General features: G+C 44.9%; 1 protein-coding gene across 2 annotated transcripts in view; it reads left to right on the forward strand.

The window, feature by feature from the left end:
- The window catches only part of SLC25A37 (solute carrier family 25 member 37), a 48,150-nt gene extending 28,771 nt beyond the window's left edge, over window positions 1-19,379 (forward strand). Inside the window, exons 2-4 of one of the 2 annotated variants that reach the window (XM_063139393.1) lie at window positions 11,910-12,138; window positions 16,674-16,730; window positions 18,765-19,379. In XM_063139393.1, coding sequence (XP_062995463.1) covers window positions 11,910-12,138; window positions 16,674-16,730; window positions 18,765-19,285 — 807 coding nt within the window. In that variant the 3' untranslated portion in view covers window positions 19,286-19,379. The remainder of the gene's footprint in view (window positions 1-11,909; window positions 12,139-16,673; window positions 16,731-18,764) is intronic. The other variant, XM_063139394.1, reaches the window with a different exon arrangement.
- The last annotated feature ends 981 nt before the right edge of the window (window positions 19,380-20,360 follow it).

Here is a 20,360-nt window from a genome sequence, read left to right on the forward strand (position 1 = left end):
TAAATTCCTGGAGGAGAAGGCTATCAATGGCTACTAGTCCTGATGGCTATGTGCTACCGCCAGTATCAGAAACAGTAAGCCTATATACTGGGGAACATGGGTGGGAGTGCGGTGTTTCACCATGACCTGCTTGTGGGTCCCTGGTCAACAGCTGGTTGTCCAACAGAGTGCTGGACTAGATGGACCCTTGGTCTAATCCAGCATGGCTCGTCTTATGTTCTTAAATAGTGAGGCTCTTGCCTGGGAGGGAGGAACGGGAAAAAGCTTGGGCAAAGGAGGTAGAAGGATGAGGAAGATCTAGGCTAGAAAGTACGAGGTGGTGGAATAAACAGCCAAGTGAAGAGGTGGGAGAGAGAAACAGCGAGGCTAGAGGCAGGAAGAGGTGAGAAAGAGCAAGGTAGAGGGTGAGTAGGAGAGAAAGAGCAAGGCTAGGGGAAAGGAAGAGGCAGAAAGAAGAAGGCTAGGGATAGGGAAAAGAGAGAAATAGCAAGGAAGGCGAAGTAGAATTGCTAGAAAGTTGTACTTTCACATATTGGCATTTCATGTGTATTCATTGTTATGGATGTATACAAATCCATGTACATATATTTTAAAAAGAGGGGATTTTTTGCTTTCAAAATGGGTTCTGTTGGAGAGCCTGCGGGCGCCGTGTTGGAGATCCCAGAGATAGACTTTAGCCTGTTCTATCAAGGCAGTTGTATTTGTGATGACACAGATACACACACACACACACACACACACACACACACACACACACACGGAGAAGTCGCATACCAAAGAAGACAGGCCCTCTGTCCTCTCTCTTGATGCTGTTAGCTTGAACCCGTCTTGCAGACAGGATAATTTTTCCTAATAGCATAAACAAGCTGAAGGACTCACTTTACGCAAACCCCCTTGTGACTAAACTGGGCGTGGTGCTCAAATATTTCAAAAACATCCCCACACCATTTCCCCCTTTGCATTCATCCCTGTAATCCATCTATCCCGGCTAACTGAGCTGTCTTTGTGTTGCTGGCTTAGCTCACGGATTGTCTTTGTTTTGAGTAAAATCAGAATAATAAGACACAACACCGGAGACTCCTGGAAATAATCTACTTGAACCTGATTCTCCAATGTGGGGAGGGGGGCAAATAAAACCGAACCGCCTTACATAATGCACTTTTGTTGTTGTTGTTGGTAGTGGTTTTGCATCTGTCTGATCATGATAGCCTAGCAATCGTTGCTCTGCTGTCGCTTATCTAAAACTGGAGTCCCCAGATGGTCATTTTGGAACTTTTCACAAGATGAGTTGACAGCATGTGACCTCTGCAAAATCGCCATTTCCTGGTGGACTTTTTTTTTTTTTTTAAGAAGTGTGTACTTTTTTGAAGAAGTGTGTACTTCATCTGGGCCCTTGGCAAAATTACCTCTGATGGACCCCTTTCTAGACACTCTTAACAGGTGACAGTGTCTGGCTTCGCACAACATGCTAACCCACACTCAGCCATTGAGTTGTTTGTCGAACTGTGGGTTAGTGTGTTGTCTGAACCCAGCGCATTTTCCACAGGATGGCTTGTTAACCATGCAGGGTGGCTTATTTTCCCCAAACTTGCCACCTTGAGAACCATGGTTTGGTGTTGGTTTGTTCAGGATGGTTCAGAAGCCGTGCTGCCTGGTTAACAAGCCACTCTGTGGAAAATATCCTGGGTTCAGACAACACGCTAATTCATGGTTCAACAAATAACCCACACTCAGCCACTGACTGTGGATTAGCTTGTTGTTTGAACGGTGTCCTGGCTGTCACAGAGAGGAAACTGATTGTCGGCCTGAGTGCTGACAGCCGGGAGCCACAGCATCAGCAGGCTACTGAGTGGAGTGAATTGCTCCTAGCCACCATTGCTGCTTACTTGCCTAGGTGGGTGAGGCATTGGTGACAGTGGAAGGAATAGCAGTGGCTGTTACCACCTGCATTCTGTCTGTGCAGCAGATGGGGCAAGAGGGGGGCAGCCGTTGGTGGCGTTGGGAGGCACCCGATCCGCTAGGTTGGGCAGGGCAGGCACATGACAACAGAACCACCTCTAGGAAGCTGCCTGACAATGATGTCCCATGATGCCATCCCTGGCACTTCTGAACACGTAGCATCCCATCAACCAAAATGAGCAAGATATTGTTTTTGTGTTTGTGTGTGTACATGCATATATAAAGTGTGTGTGTGTGTGTGTGTGTGTGTTTATATGCTAAATGTAGACAAATTTCAAGATTGGTTTATCTGCTTCCTAACTACTTTGGCTTATCAGCTCTGGAGACTTTTAATGACATCTAGGTTTGCTTTGAGTCAGGTGTGGGTAACCTCAGGCCCAGAGACCAAATCTGGCCACCTTAGAGACCCCCAAATAGCCACCCCTCTTTTTCTTATACAGATCCCCTGTTCCCTGACCTTCACACCCCTAGAATGCAGCCCTCGAGAGCTGCTATGCAGCTGAATCCGGCCTTCAGGTTGAATGAGGTTCGTCACTCCTGCTTTAAGTATTAGGGAGTTTCAGGAAATCCCTCATGGTTAAGAGCAAGCTGGGGGTTTTTAACCTTAAATATTGCAGAGGGGTTTTGGTCAGGCAATGTCTAACGGCCAGGCAGAGAAAGATGGAGTTTATTTATTTATTTATTTATTACATTTCTATACCGCCCAATAGCCGAAGCTCTCTGGGCGGTTCACAAAAATTAAAACAATCAACATGTTAAAAGCACAATTACGAAATACAGTATAAAAAGCACAACCAGGATAAAACCTGCTGCCCTTAGGTTTTTGAGTTCTGCTTCTCCTCTTTCTGTGTCACTTCTGGGAGAGGAATGCAAGTGTCAGTTTTCTTCCTGTTTCTTTTAAACTTGGCGTCGGAAAACTTTCCCTGCCCACCTCTGCTTTGGCTTTCATCCAGAGATTTGTCAGCTTTTCCTCAGCCTTCCTCAGCCTCGTGGCCCTCGGGATCTTTTGGATGACAACTCCCAGGATTCCTGACCATTCGCCCTGTTGGCTGGGGCTGATGGGAGTTGGTCCAAGACATCTGGAAGGGTACCACATTGGGAGAAGCTGTTTTCCCTTGTTGTGTCTTGTAATTAACACCCCGTTACCTTGTTCACCCCAGGGACAACACACAAGTAAGTATTGCAGACCGAAGGGTAATTCTTGCTTTAGGTTGTTTTTTTTAAAGACCATAGGAGAAAGTTCACACTGGTTTTCAATGAGGTGGTTGGGCTCTGCACATGCGTCATGACCTGTACAAAGGTGGGCTGAACGAGTGGCACCATTTTCTTTCCTCTTTTTTAGTTGGTTTTTCTTCTTTTATAACTGAGAAAACAGCTGCTAGCTGGTTGCTGGTAGAAAGAAGACAATGGGCTACACCAATCTTTCCCAGCCTTGTGTCTTCCAGAGATGTTGGACTACAGCTCCCAGAATTGCCCAGCTGGCGTAGACTTACTCTGAGCCAACTGGGCAATTGGCTGGATTGTCTCCTTCCATATACACCTGCCTGGAAACTTAAGATCATCCTCACACATCCTTCTCTTGGTACCATTATTATTATTATTATTTATTTATATAGCACCATCAATGTACATGGTGCTGTACAGAGTAAAACAGTAAATAGCAAGACTCTGCCGCATAGGCAAATAAGGTGAGGAGGGTAGATACAAGGAGAGAGACTTTTCAGTGTTGGAACTCCGATGTAGAATGGCCTCCCCAGGGTGCTCTCCTGGCCACCTACGTTGCGGTCTTTTGTGAACCAGGTGAAAATCTTTTTATTCTTCCAAGCTTTTTAGCCCTTCCATTGTGAAAGATTGCATTAGCTCGTATTAAAATATTTGCCCTGCTGCTGGCTTTTCTCTTGGTTTTACTTTGATTTTATTCTATTTTAAATTTAGGTTTTTTATGTTTTACTGTGTTATTGTATTTTATGGTTTTAAGGGTTGTTTTTTGTGAACTACCCGGAAAGATATAGGCCCTTTCTACACCTAAGGATTATCCCAGGAAAATGGAGGGGTCGTCCCTGCCTGCTCCCAGGATCCCTTGTGTGTAATTTGGATGCACAGTGATGATCCTGGGATGATCCCCGGAAAAAAGGCAGGTGTAGAAATGGCCATAGAAAGACAATAAATAGATATTAGGAGAGACTAGGAGGGGAACCCCCCCCCCCAGTTTAGTTCATTCATTACATTTCTATACCACCCAATAGCTTTTGGGCGGAATAGCTCAAACCTTTTAACATACACAAATTTTAAATACTTTTGAACAGTTAAACCAATAAATGACTGGACTTGGAGTGGGAGATATGGGGAGAACATGTAAAAATAGATTTCGGGTTACATGTAGGACTTAAAGGGACTGGTTATTATAGGGTGACCATATGAAAAGGAGGACAGGTGTCCTGTATCTTTAACAGTTGTATTGAAAAGGGAATTTCAGCAGGTATCATTTGTATATATGGAGAGCCTGGTGAAATTTCCTCTTCATCACACCAGTTAAAGCTGCAGTTGCCCTGCCCTCTTTTAAATCTGATCACTCTAGTATAGCTCCTGCACTTTAACTGTTGTGATGTAGAGGGAATTTCACCAGGTTCTCCATACATACAAATGACACATGCTGATATTCCCGTTTCTATGCAACTGTTAAAGATACAGGAGCCCAGTCCTCCTTTTCATATGGTCACCCTAGTTATTATGTTCTTCTGTTCTCATTGAAAAAGCTGAAGACTGCTGGTGTAGAAGCTGGGAGATCTTGGGTTCAAATGTTAGCTTGTTGTTGCTGGGTTTGAGCAATACGTAGCCTCCGTTTATTCCCAGATTAGTGGAGAAGGGAGAAAAGTTGAGGCTTTCTATGTAGGGAAGTTGAGAGGAGCAAACACTGTACAGGTTCTAAAGAACTTTCTGTGTTAAACATTGTACGTTAGAGACAGCAAAACAACAAAAGTGCACCAGTTAATACTTAACAATGGTCTGCTTGGAAACACAGGAGCCTTACTCCCACTGGGTTCATGGCCAGGCAGTGCTTATGAAATACTGGTGCCAGATCCTATTGAGCATTTTCTATACACGGCCTCTGTGTGTTCGAACTCCCCCCCCCCCCGCCCCCACTGCCATAAAAACTAGGAACTTTAGCAAGGGAGTGTGATTATTTCTTTATTTGTCTCCATCCTGAAGTCTGCAGGGCTGGTGAGCGCCGACTTGATGATCTTTCTGATATAGAAAATGGCCAGCCATTTTTTTTTTTAAAAAAAAGGATATACTGGTGTAGGGTGACCATATGAAAAGGAGGACAGGGCTCCTGTATCTTTAACAGTTGCATAGAAAAGAGAATTTCGGCAGGTGTCATTTGTATATATAGAGAACGTGGTGAAATTCCCTCTTCATCACAACAGTTGATGAAGTGCAGGAGCTACGTTAGAGTGACCAGATTTAAAAGAGGGCAGGGCACCTGCAGCTTTAACTGTTGTGATGAAGAGGGAATTTCACCAGGTTCCCAATATATACAAACGACACCTGCTGAAATTCCGTTTTCTGTACAACTGTTAAAGATACAGGAGCCCTGTCCTCCTTTTCATATGGTCACCCTATACTGGTGCAAGTTGCTCTTTGCTGTGCTTTTCAGCAGAGGTGAGCAACTTGTGACTCTTTAGCTGTTTTGGCCTGCACCTCCCATGATCCCTCACCATTGGCTAAGATGGCTAGGACTGTTGGGAATTATAGGCCAAAACAAGTTGCCCTCCTCTGCTGTACAGATACGGTTTGGAAACAACACCTGCACACTGTTTTTGAATTGTTTTTGATGGGACCAGCCAATCACAAGAGGGTTGGTTTTTTTTTGGCATCTGGCAAATTGGCGTTTATCCGCCATAATGCTTCCGTTGCGTTTTCTGAGGATTTGCAGCAAATGAGGCAATCTTCTGGGATTAGATTTGCATGCCTTTTCATCATTTAAAATAGGTGGTTATGTTGGAAGTGGGATTTGCTGTTCTTGAGTTGGTAAGTACCCCGGGATTTGCACTTTGCTGTTCTCACTTAGCAAAGCATTAAGAGTGATGGGAACAGGGAGGTGAGGCGGGAAGCGCTCCCCTTGTTTAGGCCAGGCTCTGAGATCGCACGGGGAGATGCTTGGCTCCGAAGTCATTTTGCACTACGAATTGGAATGTAGGTCTTCAAAGGAGAAGAGTCAGTAGCTTCCTTTTTGGCTTGAGTCGACTTGCCGGGCCAATACTTGGATTTCATGGCAGGTTAAACAGCCGGAGCCTGAACCGCTAGAAACGATCCGGATGGCTCTTCTGCATCGGCTTAAGGAAGCATCACCTGCTGACCGGAGCAGAAAGTGGACGTTTGGGGAACTTCGTTCTCAACAGTGATGGCGGGGTGCCTTGGCTGCTCCTTGCAGCCCAAGAACAACACTGGATCTTTATTAAGGCTCGTAAGACTTGGGAGTGGAAATTTCCAAAGGTGTGCATTTTGAGACATGTATAATGAGTAAGGAAGCGGCAGTTAACGAGCATTTGAGCAGAATTACAGTCCTCTGCATCGCTCAGGTTGACATTAGGCTGTTGGGACACGTCCTGTCCCACCGGGCAGAGTTTTCCGGTTTGAATTTGGATCCCAGAGACTCCTCCCAAGGTGTTCCACACAACTCCTAACAGCCCCAGCTAGCATGGCCATCGGCTGTGCTGGCTTAGATGATAGGAATTGTAGTCCAAAGCATACCTGGAGGGCGCCAGCTCAGGGAAGGCAGTTCAATGCTGTAGTTGTGACTGATACTGCGTTTTTTTAAAAGGTCTCAAACACATGTATGTTGGTCGCATTTTGAAGCCTCAAAGTTCATAGAATAGTAGAGTTGGAAGGGGTCCATAAGGCCATCGAGTCCAACCCCCTGCTCAGTGCAGGAATGAGGGGCTTGTTAGGTCATCTAGTCCAGCCACCATTCAGTGCAGGAAATCTGAGTGTTCCCAACAAAACACTGCCTGTGCTTGAAAGGTCCCCAGCAAGGGAGGTTCCATCTCTTCCCCCCCCCAATAATTGGTTCCATTGTCAAACTGTTCTTAACTAGTTTGCCTTCCCCAGTTTGATAACAGCTAAAGCAGGAATGCTGAACCTGTTTCAGCCTGAGGGCCGAATTCAAGTCTGGAAGAGCTTTTGGGAGCTGCATTCCAGTGGTGGGTGGAGCCAAAGGCAAAGGGGCAGGGCCAAAGGTATAAAAGGGCTGGTGTGAAAATGCAAGAAATGCCAGCAAATTGTAGCTTCAGGCTCTTACTGCCAGTAAATAAGCCTTTGGAGAAGCATTTCAACTGTTGTAGATTGGTGAGAAAATTGCATAGAATGGGAAAGCAGCAAATGATCAGTACTTGGGGAATGGGAGCATAACCAGGGCCAGGGGTCTGGCCGTTCTGGGAATCCCAGAGGACAGGGTTTGGCCTGCTGGCCTGAGGTTCCCTATCCTTGAGCTAAAGAATAAAATTGCACTACAGTCCATTCAACGGCAGTAAAATGGGAAACTGCTGTACTAATGAGTGACGATATTGATGCTCAGTGTTACGCCTCTTCCGTGTAGTCTGTGCAGTCCCACGTGTAAATGGATATGGATTGAGAAGCAATCGTGTTTTTTATTCTGCCTTTAAGTGGCTCTGGGGGCTGTCTTTACAGTGGCAGGTTGCCGCTGCGATGATCCCCAACTCCGCGCTTTCGCTGCTGCAGGGTGGCGGCTAATCTTGACGCTGCAGGGAAAGCGCGGGGTTTCTGGTGCCAGTCACGTCCTTTGCCTGGGTGGATGGCGACCAATCAGGGGTCGCCATCCGCCCGGCCACGCCTATGTTGCGACTCCGGAGTGAGGTTTAGGGGCTTTCTTGATTTTGCACGACTTGCTTCAGAGAAAAAAGTTCAGGTAAGCCCTGACTTTTTTTCTCCACTGCTTCAGCAGAAAGCCCTGGGATGGGTGTGCGATTGCTGCTGTGTCTTATAATCGACACCACGCCACCACGCACCGACTCCGGGGCTTTCTGAGCCTTTAGACAGCCCCATGGAAATGCTGATGGGCACTGAAAGTGTGGGTTGTATATTTTAGAAGTCAATGGCATTGTTCTCTACACAGATTTGTCGGTTTATTTTGCTACTGGGGGACCGACCCCTCTTACTTACTTAAATGTTAAGTCTAGAAATCTGTAGGATCCGATGGCTGCTGTGAAATGAATTCTGGCTTCCTCGAAAAACAAACAAGCGTCTACTTCTGGTAGTTTTGGAGGAAGTTTTACAATAAAGAAGTGGCTTGTAATGAGGGGGAAATGAGGAGATTTCCAGTGAACCTGACTATATCAGTGGAACACAGCAAGTTTATCTATCTTTGCTGGGGGTGGGGGGGAGGAGTTGGGCAATAAATATAAATCTTGTTAGATAAACTTCAGGTCCATCTAACCTTGCTTCCTGTGTCATAAAAGAGGGAGAAAAATGTCCCATCAGCTCTCTCCACTCCAGGTATAACTTTTAAACCTCTGCATTTATTCTATTTGGAAGTTTTAGGGGGCAATCCTATGCACCTTTAGACATAAAAATAATAATCCTATGCATCTTTAGACATGAAATCCTACAACTCCCAGCATTGGGAGTGCTGGAGTTGTAGGACTTTTTTATGTCTAAAGATGCATGGGATTGAACCCTTCACTTATTATTGCCAGCCCACAACATTCCTCAAGATTGAATTAACAAATCAAAGGATAGGATTTTATATTATGATTTCTACTGACTGGCAATTGCGTTCTGTATGTATGTCGGTTAATAGCTTGTAGACTGTTTGTACACAGTGCAAGTTAGTACACTGTGATGGCATGCACAGTCTGTTACTATCCATTTTTTTTGTTTCATTTATATACCTTTTTAGAAAATACCAATCTTTCTCATGTACTGCCCTTTTAATTGTCTCTTTAATCTAAACTAAAGAAGGCCCAGATCAGCCTCCCCCAGCTTGCATCACTCCAAATACTATGGATTACAACTCCCACCATCCCTGACCATTGGCCATTCTGGCTGGGGTGGAAAGGAGTTGGTAGTCCAAAATATCAGGAATGGCCCAGGGACATAGTACCTGTCCCAAGCACTCTTCTATTTTCACTCCATTATGAAAACTGTCTTGTCCGTCCCTATCCTCTGCTCTTTGCTCTTTAGCAAGTTACTAATGCATGATAACCCACCCCTTTTTATTTCATGACTGCTATATTTCTGCAGGAGCCTTTATTGAGGGATTCTGTTAAAAGCTGTTTGCTTTTCTCAATGTATGTATAAGTGTATCTGTTGACATCCTCAAAGTATGCTTAGCAGTTGCTGAAATAGAGCTTCTGTTTGCAGAGTCCATGCTGATTCGTCATCGTCAAGACTTGTTCTTCATTTCAATAATTCTAACTTCAATAACATGTTCAATCTATTTACCTGGGATGGAAGTGAGGTCAACTTCTTGGTTTCCCTCAATTCCCATTTTTAAAAATGGCGTTAAATTGGTTAGCTTCCATTTTTCTGTAAGGAGGCTGGTTTGAGTGAAAGTTAACACATTTTTTGTTGTTAGAAGAGCAACAATTCATATTCAGCTCTGCAAAACCCTTGGGCGAATGCTACTTGGACCCAGTGACTTGTTAACATTTAGTTTGTCATTTAGCCCCAGGATTCCGTATCTTCTTGCTTTTCGGAGACACAGCTCCTCAGATGCCCTCCCACCCAAAACTGGTTCAGGTATCTGAAAGAAATTTAAAAGTGGGCCTCACACGGCCGGCTCAGGTTAAAGGTGGCTCTCAATACATTGATGGCCATTGCTGTGTCATACTCAATGCAGTTCTGTGCTTCCTTAAAGTGAGCGCCCATTGCTAAGACATGCCAGGCAGGTGTGCACGGTTCTCCTTGGTGGCTTCTATTGAATTGGGAGCATAATGCCTACAAAGTGCTCAGGAACTGTTTTTCAGTGTTATACCTGTTATATCTGGCTGAGTTGTTGCACTCTCTGCTGGCATGCTCTTGGAAGTATCTACCCAAAGCTTGGCTATTTTTATTGCTAAATTTGTCCATGCTTTCCGTGTGTGTGTGTGTGTGTGCGCGCGCGCGCTTGCGTGCACAGGGGAGTGTAGAAGGAGGGAGGGGCTTTATGGCACCATGAACATACAAAGCCAGGCCACTGATCCATCTACTTTGAATGCCAGGGGTTCTCTGGGACCTTAGTCTAGGGACAGGAACCTTTTGCAGCCTCCGAATCAAATTCCATTTCGGAGAAGCTCTCGGCGGATGCATTCCATTGGTGGGTGGTGCCGAGGGGCTGGGCCCCAAATACCCCAAATACCTGGCTATTTTAGCTTAAAGCTCTTTCTGCCAAGAGCTCAGCCTTAAGGGAGACATTTCAACCTTTTAGAGTGGGGAGGAAAAGTTGCACAAAGGCCAGGAAGCCACCAAATGGTTGGTGGTTTTGGGGAAGGGGGTGAGGCCAGGGGAAGGGGGGCTGGCCATCCCTGTCCCGAGATGCCCGTAATGAAATGAAGAACAAGTCTTGAAGATGAAGCGTCTGCATGGACTCTGCAAACAGAAGTTTTACCTCAGTGACTGTTTAGCATACTGTGAAGATGTCAACATATACACTGTTACGTCCCATCCCTTCCCTCAGCCCAACTCAAGGTGAATAGTAGTCAAGGCCAGCCGAGATATTTTGGCACCTGTGGCAGCCCCCCACACCACCACCACAAGTACCTCTTCCCTTTGTCAGCAGTAAAAAATACAACAATGATAAATGAAATAGCTAACAGTTTGTTGCCTTTTGATGGCATCCCAAATCTGCTGTCTGAGGGGCTGTCTTGCTCCACCAATGCGGTGGTGGGGAAGCTCAGGCTTGCTGGCCAGATCCAGCCTTCTTGGGGTCACAGCCCCCCCTTTTCCTGTCCACATCTTCTGCCCTTAACTGTTGATCATTAGGTGATTTTCCAGTCGTTGCACAAGTTTTCCTCAAAATGCCTTTCTTAAGGCATAGTTACTAGTAGTAAGAGCTTTCAGCTAAAACACTTATTTATTACATTTATATCCTGCCTTTTCCCCCTCTTGCAAGGAACACAAGGTGGCTTACATAGTCCCCCACCTCTCCATTTTATCCTTACAACACCCCTGTGAGGTAAGAGTCAGTGACTGGCCCAAAGTCACCCAGTGAACCTCTATTATTATTATTATTATTATTATTATTATTATTATTATTATTATTATTATTTTGCATTTGCATACCACCTCATAGCCAAAGCTCTCTGGGCAATTTACATAATATTAAGACACTTAAAAACAATATACAAAAATCAAACACACACCAAAATATAGAATATACACATACATTTAAAACCACTTCACTAACTTTAAAAAGATGAGTTTTAAAAACAGTCTCAGGCTTATTTCATATTGCTAAATGCCTAGAGAAAAGTCTTGACCTGGCGCTGAAAAGATAACAATGTTGGCGCCAGGTGGGCCTCGTCAGGGAGATTGTTCCACAATTGGGGGGCCACCACTGAGAAGGCCCTCTCTCTTGTCATGCTCCAAGGTTCTTTCAGCGTAGGCACCTGGAAGAGGACCTTAGATGTTGAATGTAGGGTTCAGGTAGGTTCATGTTGGGAAAGGCGTTCCATCAGGTATTGACCGAATAGAGGCTAGAACCCGGATCTCCCAAGTCCCACTTTAACACTATAACCAGTACACCACCTTGGCTGCCATTTTTGGTATTTTAGCCTTACCCCCTTCGCCCTCACTCACCGCTGGCCTGTGGTCCCCAAGACTGTCTCTCCAATTGAAGTTGGCCCAGTTTGGGGGCCGAAAGAGATGACTTAACGGTAGGGCCGGCCCTGAGAATGGGGGTTTGTTAGAGCCCTCCTCCTCCTCACGCTTCCTTGCTTCTTTTGTTACAGACCCGGATGCAGAGTCTGCAGCCCGATCCCAAAGCCCAGTACAGGGGCGTGTTTCAGGCCTTGACGACGATTGTCCGCACCGAAGGCTTTTGGCGGCCTTTACGAGGGATCAATGTGACTGTGATTGGTGCCGGCCCAGCCCACGCGCTGTACTTTGCCTGCTACGAAAAAATGAAACGCACTTTAAGTGACATTATCCACCCCGGAGGGAACAGCCACCTGGCCAACGGTATATTGAAATAACCTCCAGGGTACCTTCCCGGCTCTCTTGGCTCGAGTCTTGTACTTTTTCTCTCTCTGTGTGTTACTGGTCTGGCATCTTCCATCCGCATTTCTACTCCTGGAGAGGAAGACCCTGGGAAGACGGCACCCATGGCAACCTAGCTTCTCTTGGCTACACTCAACCTGTTGTCTCTTTCCCACAGGCACCTGCAGTGTTAGAAGCGCATGTATGAAGAATGCAGAAGATCTGTAGTTTCCCAGAACCTCTCAGAAGTTCCATGTTGCAAAGCACTTGACTAGAAGTGCCGCTAGTGGCGGAGGGTGGGGGGGTGCACTGGGGCACAGATGTTTTGAAACTGCTCGACAGCCCACCGCGATCAAAATTGGGTACTTAGAGTTAGGGTTTTCCTTCCCCAAATCTGTGGGTTTTCCTAGTGCTAAATCTGATCAAATTTGGCTGTTAACTTACGATTGTTAGGTACGAACTGGCTGGATCATTCCACGGTCCATCTCACCCAGCACTTTTGTTTCCCTGAATAGTCTTGAATGGCTTGAGTTGCAAAATGTAATTCATCTGCAAGTGGGGGCTGGTGGCTCTGATGTCAGTGGGCAGTGAATTTGCTCTGCCTTTCAGTTAGAACCAGTCCCAACTCTAAACGTTGGATAGCTCCTTTAGAGTTCTGACTCAAACCTGAAGCAGATTCACCATTGGAAAATGATAAAGAAAGTTTTATTTGTGTTCCAGGTTTTTTTATATAATATGCTAACTCTCTCTGCTTTGTGAACTCTGTTAACAGTTTTACTTATTCTTAAAGAGAAGAAGCCCTTTTAATTTGGCCTATCGTTCACAGTAACAAGATGATTAGACCGCTAACCCTTTTGCAGCAAATGGTTAGTGTGCATGTTTAAACCATGGTTATGTAGCCACCATGGTTAGGAATGGTTCGCACAACGCACTAATGTTTAACTCAGTATGCTTAACCACCGTGGCTTAGCATGTTGTCTGAACAGGGTCAATGTCTTCAGTGAGTCAGGCCGTTGGTCTGCATAGCTTGGTGTTGGGCCTGTTCAGACGACACTTCAGGCTCTGTGGTTAGCAAAACTCTGGTTCTTTGGGGTTAGCACTAACCGCAAGCTGTGCTGTCGCACACAACACTTTAAGCCACGGTTAGAGACGCTCACCCCGTTGCAGATGGTCAGATTGTGGTTAGTAAGTGCGCAGAGTTTAGCAAAACACATCGCGCAGGACACCTTAAATCCTGCTGCTTAACCAAAAGCCTTAACCAGCAGGGTTTAAGTTGTTTTCTGAACAGGCGCCATTGTCTTCCGTGTCTAGCAGAGGCTCTTCAAGGCCCCAGGCTGAGGTCTTTCTCAGCGCTGCTACCTTAATAGCTTGAGATACCTGCAGGGGTGGCTGGAGGCTCTGAAATCAGTGGGGTGGTGACTGCGCTTTGGGTTTCATTCAGAACCAGCCAGAACTCTAAAGGAGATATCCAAGGTGCTTCTAACAGTCAAATTTCGTTTTGGAGCAGGTGGTCTGCAATCCAATGGTGGGCAAAAGGGAGTGGGGCCGGAATCCCAGCATATTTTATCTTAAAGCCGTTACTGCCAGTCTAACTAATCCTCATGAGAGGAATTTCAACCCTTTAGACTGGGGGCGGGGGGGGGGGGAACTGGCACAAAAGGCGAGAATCCACCCAATGATGGTCTTGCAAAAGGGGGCGGGGCCAACAGAAGAGGTGTGGCCATCTGGGGGAAACCTGGAGGGCTGGATTTCGCCCCTGTGCCTGAAGTTCTGCAGTAGAAATTTTGGACTACAGCACCCATCGGCCGCAGCCAGCATGGCTAATGGTCAGGGATGATGGGAGTTGGAGTGCAAAATACCTGGCGGGTGCCATGTTGGGGCAGGCTGATGTAGTAGGGCTGCTTTAAGCAATTTGTGCAAAGTCTTTGTCCGCCCCCATGTGGCCACCCATGTCTGCGCAGCTTGAGTTACTCTGGCCATTGAAGCTGCTGGAAGGTAAGTTTGGCCTTCTGCAAGAATGGAGCTGCCCTTTTGCCGGGCCCAGGAGAGTACCACCTTCAAAAAATCGGTTAGGGGTTGCAAACCTTTGGGTTCTTTCAGGCCAATTGATACCTTCCCCTTTGCGTGTTGTCCCTCCTGGAGTTGGTGCACTGTTTTATGCGACATGTACTTTCAGATTTTTTTTTCTGGCTGGGTTGGGGCATTTCAATCCGGTAATTCTCCCAGTTAATTGAGACATCAATAGTTTTTTTGTATAATAAAGCAGCGGATGATTTGAATCGTACTGAATGCAGTTTTCATAGTGGAGATTTACCTTGTTTTGGGGTTGGATTTATTCTCTGATCAACGAGATTTACAGGTGCAGAGATGAGATTTTATTGAAACTTGGCTTGGTGGTGTTTTGATTCTTTGTTCACTCAGTTTTTCCATGTATGCACCTTTGAGGAGTTGGGTGACTCGTGCTGTGTAGCCTTGGAATGCAGGAAAATTGATATCCTGGGTTAAATTGTTTTAAAGGCTTTAATCCCTTTTGTAAAATGCCTTGAGTCTCTTTCTGAGAAAGGTGTTCAGTGACTAGTAATGATGGTTGGCAACACTTGTATGCTTTCAGCTGCAATCTGCCACTAGGGGGAATGGAATTCCCAGGTTCTGCTCTGTGAGGAGTTCCCCTTTCACACATTACATTTTTGTTTACCAGTCAAGGCTGGTGGCTGTGATTTCGGTGGGGCTGTGAATCCATTCTCGGTTTCAGTCAAAACCAGCCATAATTCTAAATTAGCTAAACCCCTGTCCCTCAAAATAGGTTCAGCACCTTGGATGGCTCCTTTGGGGGTTCTGGCTGGTTCTGACTCAAACCCGGAATGGATTTACAGCCCCACTGAAATCGGAGTCACCAGCCTCCAATGTTGTTTTGTGTATCCTTAACGGTAGAACTTCTATGAATGAAATGGAGCCAGGATTGGTTACTTCTCCTTGATGATAGGGATGATGGAGGAGAAATTCATTTAGTTTTCATTTTAATGTGAACTCACATTGAAAGTGCAAATCTGTGAACTGAATTTGGTTATCTTTCTAAATTCACTTTTCTCTGTATTTTGTAATGAAATTCTGCAATTATTTATTTATTACATTTCTATACTGCCCCATAGCCGAAGCTCTCTGGGCGGTTTACAAATTAAATAATGAGTAGAGAAACAGGTATATTTGGGGAACATCCACGCAAAAATGGATAGATTAGTGCAAATAATATTCAAAATGTATATTAATATGCACATTTGTTTGCTTGCAAGCAAACGTGCATATTAGGCAAAAATGTGTACAAAATGCATGGACACAGAACACATGCAACTTTTCGTGCATAGTTTTTTTAAAAATTGCCAAATTCGGGGTGAAACAAATTTATGATTGGGAAAATAAGAGCAACCAACCAATTTGTCTATTCCAACTTTGTTGAAGTGGGCACTTCTTGGCAAAACTGGCTTGTGCTTTCCTTGTACTATACAGCCATTTGTAATCAGTGTCAAAACTTATGAAGTTGCCTTATTCAGGTCTGGAAAATTAATTCCCTTTATAAATTTGTCCCTCATAGTAGCTGCGCTCCCAGGGGATTTGGATAGGGACATTCCCCAACTCTGAATCCTTGAATCTGTAAGTGCAGTTGTTGGAGGGAGTTTGTGGCAGAGCCTGAGAACTTTGGCACGCAAACCATCTTCTATGATGCTGAGTTGTAGGCCTCTGCCCTAACGTAGTTATAGGTTTCTATTGCCCAATTCGATCATTTGAGATTTCTTAGCCATGTTGGTTATATCCTGGTTTATTAACCAACGTTAACCCAGAATTTCTCAGTTCAGATGTGGCGGGGAAATCTGGGTTAAGACAAGCCCAGATCTTCATGCTGAACCACATGTACTGCGGGCGGAGAGGAGGGGCGTCACCCTCGACGCTGGTTCTTGACTTCATAAGCCATGTTTATGAAGCCACAAATGGTCATCTGAGTCTGAAGGGTTGTTCTGTGCTACGTAAAACTTCTGTGAACTTGTTCCAGCAGAAGATTTTATTGTGTTAGAAAAGGAAAGGAAAAAAGGTTAGGTTCATTTACTGAAGCAGGAGCTTTAAGGGAAAGCTTGCATGTTTCTTCTTTGTTTACAAAGTAAAGTAAGAGGCTTCAGCAGCGGTGAGCAACACTATCTTGGATGAATCGCATGGGGCTGAAGTCCCTGGGAAGGGGAAAAGGAGGATGAAGAGCCGTCCCCACCCCCCAGCCACAGATGGCCCTTGCACGGGACACTGCACTTCCCTTTGCAAAGAAAAATGCAGCGAACGTGTTCATGCTTCTAGCAGATCTGCTTATCAAGGACAGTGGCCGTTGGCTCTTATGGCTTGAACCCTGATGATGTAGCATCAATAAGGAGGGGGCTATATTTGGTCCATCAAGAGCTCAACTTTTTGAGCGCATGCTTTAAGGAAGGTCTCAGAATTGCTTTGTGAAAGGGGACTCTTGTTTCATTTCTTTTCAGGAATGGCTGGGAGCCTGGCTACGCTACTTCATGATGGTGTCATGAATCCCGCTGAAGGTAATGCTCTTTCAGTGTGAATGGTCAAAGGGGTCTACAACCCCTTTAGGGGGGCTGGTGGGCACATTTAGAAGGTTGAGAGTGTTGCTGGTGCTCTCACAAAATGGCTGCCATGGTGGGCATGGCCAGTCACCAAAAAAGAAGAAAAGAAAAGAAATTCTTTTCCACAAAAGCAAACTGGTGAGAATATAAGAAAAGTAAAGTGCCCAAGGGCCTCTACTTCCCTTGCTCGGCTCCGTCCATTTTCTTCTGCTGCTCCTTACGCCTGGAACGCTCTTCCAGAACATTTGAGAACTACAAGTTCAATCGCAGCTTTTAAAGCTCAACTAAAAACTTTTCTTTTTCCTAAAGCTTTTAAAACTTGATGTTGTGCAGACTTTATACTGTTAGTTTTATTAGATTGTAAGCCTATGCGGCAGAGTCTTGCTATTTACTGTTTTACTCTGTACAGCACCATGTACATTGATGGTGCTATATAAATAAATAATAATAATAATAATAATAATAATAATAATAATAACAACAGAATATACAAATAAAATAGCAATACCCTGCCTAGAGGCTTACAATCTAAAATCACATTAAAACATATGAAGGGGGGAAGAAAACAGAAATAAGGGAATAATCATAGCAATGAGAACAGTAAATCAGGATAAAATACCAAAAGCTATGGAAAACAGATGAGTTTTCAAACGCCTTTTAAAATCCAAGATGGAACTTGTAGTTCGTAGATGCTCTGGAAGAGCATTCTAAGCAAACGGGGCAGCCAAAGAGAACGGGCGAAGCCAGGCAAGAGATATTTATTTATTTATTTATTATTACATTTCTATACCACCCAATAGCCAGAGCTCTCTGGGCAGTTCACAAAATAGAAAGAGAGAATCAGGAGAGAATAACGGCTTGCAGAATTCTGCCTGCCTATGCAGACTTTATGGGTGTTCCTATGTACCAAATGAAGTTTTGCCTTGTTTAAAATGGCGTCAGTCCTGTTCTGTGGCATACAGAATGCTATATTAACAGGGCTACTACATTCTGTTAGATCAATTCATTCAAATGGCCTCAACAATTGGAAAACAGGCTTATATATAAAAACACCGAAAGCAAGTACCATTGTAAAATATATTCTGTCTCCCCTCACGTAAAATAGGGAATGACTCTTCTATGGTGTTTGCCAGGACACATGTGCATTATCTGAAAATACATTTTTTTGTGTCAGAAATACCGTTTACCTTTATGCGAATTTAATGGACTGATCTGTTTAACTGTCTGAAAAAAAAAGTCACGGAAGTTTGCTTAAAACATTTTTAATCACATTTCAGCCCCTATAAATGAGCAATGCAGTTTGCCACGTGCCTGGAAGAATCTCAAATGCTCCCACGTGAGCAGGCAAGCGAACCAGCATGGTGTAGTGGCTAAAGTGTTGGACTGGGAGTTGGGAGATCCAGGTTCTAGTCTCCGCTCGGCCATGGAAACCCACTGGGTGACTTTGGGCCAGTCACAGACTCTCAGCCCAACCTACCTCACAGGGTTATTTTATTATTTTTATTTATTTATTATTTTATTTATTACATTTTTATACCGCCCAATAGCTGAAGCTCTCTGGGCAGTTCACAAAAATTAAAACCATGAGGAACATGATAAAACAACCAATAATCTAAAAAACCAAATAAAGGGTTGTTGTTGTGAGGATAAAAAAGAATAAAAAAGGAGAAGAGGAGGAGGATTATGTACGCTGCCTTGGGTTCCTTGGAGGAAAAAAGGCAGGGTATAAATGCAACAAATAAAATAAATAAATAAATAAATAAATAAATTGCCCTGATCCTCCTTCCCTTGGAGCAGTCTACCTGATTGTTTCCCCCTCAGCCCACTTCTGGTTGCCATTGTGGAACGGGTGCACTTGACCAAAATGTGTGACTTGGATCTTAATTTGGCTTTTCTTTTTGTTGTCGTTCCGTTTCTCTGCTCTGCCTACCACCGCGGCTCTGTACGTGCCCGACATCGGTGACTCTCTGCCCCTCCCACGCCGGAACCCAGTGGTGAAACAGCGCATGCAGATGTACAACTCTCCATACAAGACTGTTCTGGAGTGCATCCGGACGGTGCGGCAGACTGAAGGCTTGGGAGCCTTCTACCGGAGCTATACCACCCAACTCACCATGAACATCCCTTTTCAGGCCATTCACTTCATCACCTACGAAATCATGCAGGAACAGATCAACCCGTGCCGGCAATACAACCCTCGCACGCACATCATCTCGGGCGCTGTGGCTGGGGCTGTGGCGGCGGCCGCCACGACTCCTCTGGACGTCTGCAAGACCCTCCTCAACACTCAGGAGAACATGGTCCTGAGTTCTGTGAACATCAGCGGGCACCTCTCGGGAATGGCCAACGCCTTTAGGACGGTGTACCAACTCGGGGGCGTGGCCGGGTATTTCAAGGGGGTCCAGGCGCGCGTGTTATACCAGATGCCTTCGACTGCCATCGCCTGGTCTGTGTATGAATTCTTCAAGTACGTACTTACAAAACGGGAGTTGGAGAAAGGATCTCCATGCTGACGGATCCGGCAGTGCTGCAGTGTCTGACAAACGCCAAGACGCCTGTGTCTCTGTCTCTCCCCATCTCTCTCTCTCTCTCTCTCTAAATTTTCTGGTGGATTCACAACAGGGTTCCGTGTGTGTGTGTGTGTGTGTTGGGGGTGTGCGTGTGTGTTGGGGGTGTGCGTGTGTGTTTTGAGATGCTGGTGAAATTCTTTGCCATCCCTCCTTTTGCCCAACCAAATTGTTTAAGGACCGTTGCTTTAAACAAGTATTTATAGTTGTTTGTTTGTTCGTTTTCCCTATGGAGTTGATAACTGTGATAGGAATATTTTAGACAAGGTTGAACTTGTTTTCTCACTGGATCTGCAGGGTGAACTTACCTGGTTGGGTTTATTTTTTTGCATGGGGTGATGGAGAGAGAACAGAATTCTTGTGGATTGGATGCCCCTCAACCTTGGAAATATAAAGGTGCGATGCCATTTTTTAGCTGAACAAAGTTTTATAGAGAGAAATCCTGTGACATAAATAGATGGATAATGTTTATCCTTTATTTTTCTATGTCGGTGAATCAGGTGTTTTTTAAAAGAGTGACAGCTGGGTGGGTGTGTTTTAAAGGGCTTAACTTAAAAAAAAAAAACTCGTGAAAAACACCATTATTCTTCCTAAACCAGAATGACTCTAATCATAGCTTCTTGTCCAGTATCATAGCGGGCTTCCAAATAAGGTAGGATGATGGCCTTCCAACCCTCACCTGGAAGCGCCGTATAGGCAGAGAAGCTGTTGGTGTGTGTGTTTCTTTCCTTCCCCCAAAGCGCTTACTAGCTCTTTGAATATCCAGCTTGAAGACAACTTGAAGGGACATAAGACTCTGAAATACTGAGAATCTGCCTTATGTGAGTCTTTTCCTCCCTTTCAATATGTCAATATCAGTGGCCACTTCTGGTAAAACTAACCAGTTTTTCACTGCTACCAAATACGTTACTCTGAGCGTCTTTCAGCAAACACTTAAAACTTCTAAAGGTACTTAGAAAACAGCGACACGCAGGCAGACAAACTAGCATCTCAGTTTCTGTATAGGTTTTGTGGCTTTTTC

This window comes from Elgaria multicarinata, chromosome 12 (genome assembly GCF_023053635.1).
Source record: "Elgaria multicarinata webbii isolate HBS135686 ecotype San Diego chromosome 12, rElgMul1.1.pri, whole genome shotgun sequence".
In the NCBI taxonomy this organism is placed as follows: Eukaryota; Metazoa; Chordata; class Lepidosauria; order Squamata; family Anguidae; genus Elgaria; species Elgaria multicarinata.